Source organism: Anolis carolinensis, unplaced genomic scaffold (assembly GCF_035594765.1).
Source record: "Anolis carolinensis isolate JA03-04 unplaced genomic scaffold, rAnoCar3.1.pri scaffold_8, whole genome shotgun sequence".
NCBI classification, from domain to species: Eukaryota; Metazoa; Chordata; class Lepidosauria; order Squamata; family Dactyloidae; genus Anolis; species Anolis carolinensis.
In genome coordinates, this window is record NW_026943819.1 from 12,936,275 (window position 1) to 12,947,156 (window position 10,882).

The 10,882-nt window shown below is 48.1% G+C and overlaps 1 protein-coding gene across 1 annotated transcript; it reads left to right on the forward strand.

Moving 5' to 3' along the window:
- The first annotated feature begins 663 nt into the window (after positions 1 to 663).
- Positions 664 to 5,940, forward strand: LOC134293487 (uncharacterized). The gene is made up of 2 exons (XM_062961160.1): positions 664 to 2,432; positions 5,661 to 5,940. Exons 1-2 carry the CDS (start codon positions 885 to 887, stop codon positions 5,700 to 5,702), a joined length of 1,590 nt encoding a protein of 529 aa, XP_062817230.1. The 5' UTR covers positions 664 to 884; the 3' UTR covers positions 5,703 to 5,940.
- Positions 5,941 to 10,882: the final 4,942 nt, after the last annotated feature.

Sequence of the window (10,882 nt, forward strand, 5' to 3'; positions counted from 1 at the left end):
AACTTGCAGTTTTTTTCTGGATAAATTGCTGCTGGGGAAAGGAAAAGAAAGAACGAAAGAGGCCCCTCTTAGCATGTGTGCATCAACTGCATTAGGTTACTGGTAAAGGAAATGTACAATTGTATCCAGAGTGTACCTTTTGCATCAAGATTAACTGATGGCAGAGGCAAGTTGCTGATGAAGGCAGTTTGTGTTAGAACAGCCCCTACCTACGGAGACTCATCCGTCATTGCTGTCACCCACTGCTTTGCCAGCTCCCCAGAACATAGAATTAGCTCTAAGGATGCAAGAGAAACAGAAGTGTACATCACAGTATGTGTCACTTATTTGGTGCCTGATTAAGTCTCTGGTCTCAAGCACATTGCCTTTCAAGTCAGTGTTACTGGGACCAGAAAAAGCAACAAACAAATCCGTGGCCCCTTTAAGACTAACATAAACATCATAGCTTTAATTTCCATGGACCACAGCCCAATTTCTCAAATGAATAGGGTATATTCCAGAGGTCCAGGCACATATGTAGTTTACTGGATATCGGCAAGGAAATCAGAGTAAATTCGTATTGTATGTATGTTGACCTCATTTATAATTTGATGGCATGCTTTGAGTCCCAAATTATGAATTTTGATATGATTCCTGGATAAGCTGGAGTTATTCTGAGGATAGGGGAATGTCAGAACCCTGCTACTAGAGCCTGGATGTGGCTCTGAGTTTCAGGGTCACTGACATTGATAAGACACCTGCGTCCCAGGACTCGGAGGAGAAACGGCTGATGGACTTGGCGGGGAATTTGCGCGGGGTTTTACTGAGCGGGAAGAGACGGTTCAAATGAGGGGGAGGGTATATAAAGGAGGGTTGGCCGGAGCCTCCCATTCTTGGCTTTTCTGATGTTCATGTTTCCTACAGTAAAAGTTCCTGGTGATACCACAGAGAGTCTCGTGTGTTCATTCAGGAGCGGCTGTGGTGAGCTGACACTAAGCCAAGAATACGGACACCATCCCGCTGTAGCGGTGAGGTGTAACATGCAAGTGGAGGATGAAGAGCTCTTGGGCGCCGGAGGAGGAAGGTCGGAAAGGGCAACTCCCGAGACGGACGCTGAGTTCCACCAGCTGGCGGCCCTGGCGTCATCCACCGCTTATGCCCAGCCAAATGGGGTAACCCAGAGGCGCGGAGTGGTGCGGGGAGATAGCACCGGAGGAGAGGAAGGTTCACCTTCCCCAGGCCCGCAAAAGATGGTGTTTCTGGAGGAGAGGATGTCGGCGATGGAGACCACCCTGGCAGTGATGTCGAGGGCGATGGAGCGCCTGGCGGTTTTGGCGGAGCCGGAGCGAGGAAGGGAACTCCGGGCTAGCTCAATGTGGGACGTGAGCATGGGAAGCAGCCAGGGCTTTGCAGACCTCCCAGCACCGAAGGGAAGGGAAATGCGAAAGGAGCCCGGTGCCCGGCCCAAGATCCAAACGAGCCTGACGCGGGTGGAGGAGAGTGACGACGAAGGGGAAAAGCCTCCGAGAATCCCGGCTACGCTCCCAACTGAGACCCTGGTGCCCCTGGCGAATGCCGGGCGTGGCACAGGACAAAGGGAAGCAGCAGCGGGGCCCACTGGCCCGCAAGGGGGCTTGCGACGGGCGGAGAATTGGGGATTGCCACCACAGGGACCCCTACCGAGACGAGAGGAACTAAGGATCGAGTTTGGGGGAGAGTCCTCTGAACTGGATTTTTTCCTGACCACGGTGAGGGGCTATATGGAGGACAATGCCCACACTTTTAGAACGGAATCCAGCCGGGTACGGGCCATTGGTGCAGTGTTGAAGAGGGGAGCGGCCAGCTGGTACGTTCAACTACACGCGCGGCGCGACCCGTGTCTGGGGTCACTCCGACGCTTTATGGGGGCCCTGGAGACCCGTTTCCGAGATCCACTGGAGCAGATCCGGGCGAGGGAGGAGTTGAAGACCGTCTCCCAGGGGCAGAGGTCGGTATCTGAGTATGCGGAGGAGTTCCAATGCCTCGCTGAAAAGGTGCCGGAATGGTCTGCAGTGACAAAGATAGAACTCTTCAAAGAGGGGCTCAGGCGGGAGATCCTCTCCTGGGCGGTGCATCGTGATGAGCCTGACACACTGCGCGGATGGATTCAGCTGGCGGGGCGCATCGAGACATCGCTGGCCCAGGCGAGGAGGCACCGAGGAGGGCTACAGCAGCGGCCGCAGATGAAAGAGGGGAGCCGGAAGGAGGGATCAACCCCAGCCGGGAGGAGAACGGAGCCGACAGGGAACGTGAGCACCAGCAGGAGGGGCTGCTTCGTGTGCGGCCGTTTGGGCCACAGGGCTGCCGAGTGCTGGCAGAGAAAAGGGGAAGGCGGAGGCCCGCCCAAACCAAGAGCCGTGGCAGGGAAACGCGCCGAGGAAGAACCACCGATGAGGCACCACTCGGGGGGGTTGGTAAGTCAGGACAAAGCCATGATAGTGGTCCCCATTCAGCTGGAAAGTGGCAGCAAACAAGCAACCTGCAAAGCATTTGTGGATTGTGGATGTTCCAGGAACATCATCTCCCCTGAATTAGCCGAGGGATTGGGATGCGAAAGAACGAACCTAGAATCCCCAATAGCTTTTTCGCAGTTGGACGGATCCACAGCATCGGGATCATTAGCTAAGTACAGTGCCGAAGATGTAAAGTGTAAGATAGGGAGTTGGGAAGGAAAGGTGTCATTTGTGATATCACAAATAGCCAGCTATAATGTTATACTAGGCATGCCATGGCTGGGGCAGGCCAACCCGCAAATCAACTGGGAGGATAAGAGCATGATCTTCAGGATGAAGTTGGAAGGAGGGAGCCAGGAAGTGGAGAGGGAGCCGGGGAAAAGGGGGGAGGAAGACTCTAGCAGGATAGCAGAACTGGCAGATAAATTACCCCCAGAGTATCGGGATTTTGTGGACGTATTTGATGAGAAGGAAGCAGACAGTTTCCCACCGAAGCGGAGAGTTGAAGTGAAGATAGAGCTAGTCCCAGGAGCAGAGCTTCCTAAGGCAAAAATATACCCAATGTCGGCTAGGGAAAAGGAGGAACTGAGAAAATACATTGATAAAAACCTAGCGAGGGGTTTCATAGAGCCTTCAAATTCCCCTCTAGGGGCGCCTGTGTTGTTCAGGCGCAAAAAGGACCAAACGCTGAGGCTCTGCATTGACTACAGGGGCCTGAATGCAATCAGTTCTGGAAATAAATACCCCCTACCTTTAGTGAAGGACTTGATCGCCCAGTTATCGGAGGGACAGATATTCACTAAATTGGACTTAATTGAAGCGTACCATAAATTGCAGATTAAACCAGAGGACAGGTGGAAGACGGCCTTCTCCTGTGCATTCGGATTATTCAATTATCGTGTGCTCCCTTTCGGTTTGTGCGGCGGAGGCGCCGCGTTCATGCAATTAATCAACGAAGTGTTGCATCCATTGTTGTACAAGGGAGTCTTTGTTTTTTTAGATGACATATTGTTAGTATCTCGGACTAAGGAGCAACACATAGAACTAGTCAGGGAAGTCCTGCAAAAGTTGAGAGAAGCAAAACTGTATGCGAAGCTTGCCAAGTGCGAGTTCAATAAAGACCAGATAGACTTTCTGGGGTATAGGATTTCCTCCCAGGGAGTGGCGATGGACCCTGCGAAGGTAGAAGACGTGAGGGGGTGGGAAGCCCCCAAAACACGGAAGCAGCTGCAATCCTTCCTAGGGTTCGCAAACTTCTATAGAACATTTATCAAGGACTTTGCGCGCCTCACTTTGCCATTAACGGATTTGTTAAAGACTAAAGGTAGGGGAGAAACAGCCAAAGTGAAGGCCCCAGGGGCCAAACTGACCTGGACAATAGAATGCCAGGAAGCTTTCGAAGCCCTTAAAAAGCGTTTTACTGAGGAGCCTGTCCTACAGCACCCTGATATGTCTAAGGCCTTTGTACTACATTGCGATGCGTCAGACCGGGCATATGGGGCAGTTCTGCTACAGAAAGACGAGGGGGGGGACCTGAAGCCATGTGGCTATCTGTCAAAAAAGTTTAGCGATACAGAAAAAAACTGGCCGATTTGGGAGAGAGAAGCCTTAGCTATTCTAAAAGCACTAGAGTGCTGGAGACACTTTCTGGAAGGAAGTGGAACACCGTTTGAGGTGTGGACTGACCATAGAAATTTACAGTATCTAAGATCCCCTCGTAAACTATCAGCGAAGCAAATTAGATGGGCCCAATATTTCAGCCGTTTTGATTTCAGACTCAGATTCTTCCAGGGGAAACATAATATACTCGCTGACGCTCTCTCTCGGATGCCTCAGCACGGGGGAGGAATTCAGGAATCTGAAGGGAGTATTTTTCTTGATAAGCAATGGGGCCTGGCAGTACTAACTCGAGCACAAGCGGCCAAAGAAAACAAACGTACTGCCATTTCCACGGGGGGAGGAGAAATATGGGAGGAAGAGTTGAAGCGAGCGTATGGAATGGACAAATGGTTACAAACAAACAAAGAAAAGGGAGAATTGTGTGGGGATTTGGTGTTTGTAAATAAGAAATTGTATATTCCTGAATGTTTAAGACGAGAAATGTTAAGGAAGTACCATGATAACAAGGGTGCGGGTCATCTAGGCCCCACCAGGACTATTAAACTGTTGGCCAAACAATGCTGGTGGCCCGGAATGAGGAAAGACGCCAGGGGGTACGTCACGCAGTGTGAATTATGTGCAGAGGGAAAAACACCACCGGGGAAGCCCCAGGGGCTATTGCAGAAGGTGGTGGAGCCCATGAGGCCATGGGAATGCGTAGCCATGGATTTTGTAGGCGAACTACCCCCCAGCAGAGGCCACAGATACATTTGGACAATATTGGACCTATTCTCAAAACAGGCACACTTTGTGGCTTTGCCAAAACTCCCTTCAGCTGAAAAACTTGCTGATTTGTATGTGAAGCATGTATATCGCCTACATGGGTGTCCCGACAAGATAATTAGTGACCGGGGAGTCCAATTTACTGCAAAATTTTGGGGAAAATTCTTACAGCTGTTAGGAGCAGAAAGGAACCTGAGCTCGGCCTTTCATCCCGCGACCAACGGGGGGGTCGAACGTACCCAACAGACACTGTGCCAATTCTTAAGGATGTACACCAATTATAGACAGGATGATTGGGCGGACCTTCTTCCGTTTGCTGAGATGGCTTTTAACGGGGCCGTACATTCGGCCACAGGTCGTGCCCCATTCGAAATAGTATACGGACAGGAGGTGGCACCTTTCCCCAGGCTACCCGAGTGGAAGGAAGGGGAGGGCCAGACCGACGAGGAATGGCCGGCCAAAATCAAGCAAGGGTGGCAAACCGTGGTAGAGGCATTGCGGGAAACACAAAAGAAGTACAAGCTCTTTGCGGATCGTAGGCGCCGAGAGGGGGACAAATTGGACGAAGGAGATCTGGTTTGGCTGAGCACAAAAAACCTGAAATTGGGGTTCCCATCCAAGAAATTGGCTCCACGCTATATAGGGCCATTCAGGGTAGCAAAAAGAATAAACGAAGTGACCTATGAGCTGAGGCTACCAAAGGACCTAGGAAAGGTACACCCGGTATTCCATTGCAGCCTGTTAAAAAAGTATAAAGGAACTCTGGACAGCGGAGAACAATAGTTGTGTTTAATCTTTTCCTTCCAGGACGAAGGGGAGGAGGACGCCATGTCAGAACCCTGCTACTAGAGCCTGGATGTGGCTCTGAGTTTCAGGGTCACTGACATTGATAAGACACCTGCGTCCCAGGACTCGGAGGAGAAACGGCTGATGGACTTGGCGGGGAATTTGCGCGGGGTTTTACTGAGCGGGAAGAGACGGTTCAAATGAGGGGGAGGGTATATAAAGGAGGGTTGGCCGGAGCCTCCCATTCTTGGCTTTTCTGATGTTCATGTTTCCTACAGTAAAAGTTCCTGGTGATACCACAGAGAGTCTCGTGTGTTCATTCAGGAGCGGCTGTGGTGAGCTGACAGGGGAATGCACCAGCACCATCTCAGGAGACAGCCACCCTTGGCGGCCTCCACCATCACTACCATTTTCCCACCCTGATGTGGCACTGCAGGGGAAAGAGTTGAGGGGCTTGGTGCTTCTTCCAAATTTTTCTGGGATGAATTAAGCTTTTGACCTTCACTACTCTACTCAGATGGAGCCACTGGTGGTGCAGTGGGTTAAACCACTGAACTGCTGAAATTGCTGTCTGAAAGGTCAGCGGTTTGAATCTAGGGAATGGGGTGAGCTCCCGCTTTCAGCCCCAGCTTCTGCCAACATAGCAGTTCGAAAATGTGCAATTGTGAATAGATCAATAGTTACCACTCCGGCGGGAAGGTCACAGTGCTCCATGCTGTCATGGTGGCCACATGACCTTGGAGGTGTCAATGGGCAACACCGGCTCTTTGGCTTAGAAACGGAGATGAGCACCAACCCCCAGAACTGGACACAGCTAGACTTAATGTCAGGGGAAAAACCTTAACCTTTACTTACTCAGACTTGGTTCCTTTTTCCTAAGAATTAAGTTACAGTACTCATGGATAAGTCAGCCTAAGTTTTGGAAGTAAATGTTTTGACATAAGTTTAGACATAAGTTTATACAGTAAACACAAAAGTACCAATTACATTACTAACCCTATCCAAATAAACATAGTTGACCCACTTATTAAGCAAGCTGATTGAACATGATTTTATTTATACACAAAGAGATTTGAATACCATAAAATCATTCTGGAGTACCTAGAAAATGCTTAAAGGAGTACAGTTTTGTAGCCTCCAAGATGATTCTATGGTCAACTTTCACCGGATCTTCTGCCTATTTTGGCAAGTGAGATCAGAAGATGCAAAAAACTCCATCTATCAAGGATCCATCACTGCATCATTGCCAGCAATCCGTGTGTTCTCAGAGGCTTGCTAGCAATGTTTAATTTCTGGAGATATGACTCAGTGCCCAAGAAAAAATCACTAGAAATACAACAGCATCAGTGAGTTCCTGCAAGAGAGCTACTTGCTGTTGGCAGCACAGTGGTGGAGCTGTTGATGGTGTGGACACCAGATTGGCCAGATCTTGCCTGACTGAATGATCCATATCTTTGACACTGTGGGACCTTGTGTTCCTCAGCCAAGCACCATGTAGAATCACCACAGCAGCTGAACAGCGATTCCATATTATTTTGGCTGTGTAGACAAGGACAAGGAACATCTCCTTGTCTGAACTTCCAAGACTACCCAAGACAGACATGGGTGTTTTGGACTTCAACTCCCATAATTCCTAACAGCTGGTAAGCTGACTGATATTTCAGGGAGTTGAAGTCTGACAGACTTGGAGGGATGAAGTTTGCCTATGCCTCACCTAAGTAGTCAGCAGTTGGTCACCTGATGATCTGAGTAGAAGGGAGCTTACCTTCACTAATGGGGATTGTGACAAGGAACTGCTATAGGGTCTCTAATTCTGATTATCCCAACCTTACTTGCTGGTGGGAAGGGGACAGAATGACACTTCTCTTGTGCCCTGAACAGATCTATTTTGTTTGATGAAACTGCTATGAGGAGCTTACAGTGAGACTGTGTATTCTTACCGTATAAAGAGCAATTATGAACCCATAACCCCAGGTTATGAACCTCTAACTACAATCCTGATTGCTGGCCTATGTTTCTTTCTTCTTGGTGTTACATTTGTGCAGGTGTATGGCTATTGTTGTATAGGTATCATACTCTCCTGCACATTCACGGGTTACTTATTGTACACATTGGTTGAGTTCAAGGATAAAGTCCCAAACTGCCAAGTTCCCAGTCCTTTGCCATGTCACACTAATAGCTTCCAGATCCCATCACATATTAAATTCATGTGGTTTCAGTGAAGCCATCTATTTAATGCAATTCACTAAATGCCTGTGCAGCCCTGCTGACAGTGACATATTAGTTTTGCAGTCTTTTGCAATCTGATATCTCTGAATTTGCCACTGTACTAAAGATTTGATTAATGTGGTTCCATTTCGGTGCAGTAATTGGCTACGACTGTTGTAGAAAATAATCAGGCTTTCATTCCTTACAACTGCATGGACATGCTAATGAGCGAGTGGGTTAATTAAGCCCCAGGCAGGAGGTGACAGTTACTGATGACTGTTATGACAAACCACCAATATGGCATTTGGGAGCTGGATGGCCCATTTGCACTTTATGAAATTACAGGGAAACTGGGACACACAACACACAAAAAAGTTGCTGATACATGCTGAAAATATGTGTGTGTGTGTGAGAGAGAGAGAGGAGGGGGTGGCTCAAAAGCTGTCATAAACTTAGAAGCTTGTAGAAAGTGTATGTGGGGCGACTTATTTCCATTCTCTTCCCCTGCCCTGCACATGCCTCAGTCTCCCAGGGCAATTAATATGTCTGCTGAATGTGAAATATGACCACCTCTTGCTTAAGGATTTGCATTATTGCAATGTAGCAAAAATGGGAGTGTGGCCATTTTATTCAGTTGGCATTCTGGGAAGGGAAGAGCAGCCAAAAATAAATCATGGAGCAGCAAGATGACAAATAAAGCTTTTTGGGGGAGAATTTCTCAGAGACTGGCTCACCTAGCATCACCACGGGGAGCCGTCTGAATAGCCATGCCTATCTCTGCTTTTGCTGCCAGGGCTACAGAATGGTGATGGTGGGGAGCCATTCCTCTTCAGAGCCATTAAAGTTTCATTAGCAGGAGGGGTTATGGACCTTTTATGTGATTATTTCAGCTTATTTTAAAGCAACCCAGACTTGAAAACCAGATGTGTCTCCCACCACACAAATTAGTTGTTGTCAAGCCTAGAGCAATCTACATTTTTCCAGGCATGGTAACACTAGTGTGAGAGTCAGGGTGGTACAGTGGTTAGAGTAATGGACTGGCACAGGAGGAATAAAAGTGCACATTCTCAAGGTCTCCCATGAAACACATCGGGAGACTTTGGTCTATGCACTTCTTCTCATTCATTCGAATGAAAGTGGGATATGAAACAAATAAATAAAGCCTTGCTGCTATGCATGACGTTACTATTCCATGGTATTCACATTATTATACATACCAGATACATACTGGGATGAGGTCAATGGCAGCTGATGCAATAGTTTTGGATCTGGCTGCAGGGACATATCTGGATGTTTCTGTGATTATTATCCCTCCCCCAAATATACACATAGACACTCTTCTCCAGGCACAAGCAGTTGTTGGTGGGTGACTTAAGCAGCCTTACAAAGGTTTCAGGAAGGCTTTGAGTGATATTTTAAATTGTAAGTCACTCGGAGCACTCTGGTGGAGAGCGACTAATTAAGAAATAAAGTGAAGTGAAGTGAAGTGAAGTGAAGTGATCACTGCAAATAAGGGAAAGGAATACAGATTTCCCCAATGACCACAAATATACATGCACAGGCATAGCCTCAACATATCACTCTGTGTGCCAGTAAAAGGATGTCATCCCAGATATGTTTGTGTAAGGAAGACTAAATTTGTTTCTTTTGTTGTTTGACATTGGGGATAGGGGTCAGGGTGGGTGGAAGCATGGGCCTGGTTGTTGTTCACCTTCTGACTTGCCAATTTCTACCCTAGAGGAGAGGCGCTCGGTTGCAGGCAGGCATGTGCTTTAAGGAGGCTACTTACCTATTTCTACCCTAGAGGAGAGGCACTCAACTACAGTCAGGTGTGTGCTTTAAGGAGGCTACTTACTTATTTCTACCCTAGAGGAGAGGCGTTCGGCTGCAGGCAGGCATGTGCTTTAAGGAGGCTACTTACCTATTTCTACCCTAGAGGAGAGGCGTTCGGCTGCAGGCAGGCATGTGCTTTAAGGAGGCTACTTACCTATTTCTACCCTAGAGGAGAGGCGTTCGGCTGCAGGCAGGCATGTGCTTTAAGGAGGCTACTTACCTATTTCTACCCTAGAGGAGAGGCGCTCGGTTGCAGGCAGGCATGTGCTTTAAGGAGGCTACTTACCTATTTCTACCCTAGAGGAGAGGCACTCAACTGCAGGCAGGTGTGTCCTTTAAGGAGGCTACTTACCTATTTCTACCCTAGAGAAGAGGTGCTCGGCTGCAGGCAGGCGTGTGCTTTAAGGAGGCTACTTATTTCTACCCTAGAGGAGAGGCGCTCGGCTGCAGGCAGGCGCATACACTTTCTGAGCCTGCATGCCACACACACACACACTTTCCAAGGCAAGGAGACAAGTTCTCATTGTTACTCTAGAGGAGGCGCTTGGCTGTAGGCAGGCATACACACTTTCTGAGCCTGCATGCCACTCTCTCTCTCTCTCTCTCTCTTTCCAAGGAAAGGTGGCATGTTCTGATTCTTATTCTAGAGGAGGTGCTCGTCTGCAGATAGACGTTTGTGCTTTCTGGGCCTGCATACCACACACACACACTCTCTCTCTCTTTCCAAGGCAAGGAGTGCCACATGCTCATGAAAAGCAGGTAAGGAGCCGGGATTGGCTCCCGCTTGCTTTCATGTCAAGCTGATTTTCGTATGGGAAGGGGGCTTTCTGTTACATGCTCCCAAAGGTAACAAAAGCAACGAAAGAACAGTTAAAACAGAGGAAAATGGTTCTGCTCACAACTCTATCGTTGAGTCAACTATTTCCAGAAACCATGCATAAGCCATATTGGGAGAAAAGGATGATATAAATACCACACTATACCATATCATGCAATAAATAGCTACCAGCTAATTATATTTCCAGTGTGATCCATTTCAATATTCAAAGTCTAACTCAAAACAATATGATAGAATCACAACATGTCCAGGATTTTCCAATTTACTCGCAAAAGTAAAAAGTTATTAACTTGCATCACCTCTTTACATCCCCTTTGTTTTCTTCAATTCAGATGTACTGAGAATAGTTCTATCATCCTTGGAA

Bases quoted from the DNA above. Each gene is read 5' to 3' on its own strand.
- LOC134293487 (XM_062961160.1), top strand. From the start codon at position 885: ATGTTCATGTTTCCTACAGTAAAAGTTCCTGGTGATACCACAGAGAGT. The intron at 2,433-5,660 runs GTAAGTCAGGAC...TTTTCCTTCCAG, and splicing joins GGCACCACTCGGGGGGGTTG to GACGAAGGGGAGGAGGACGC.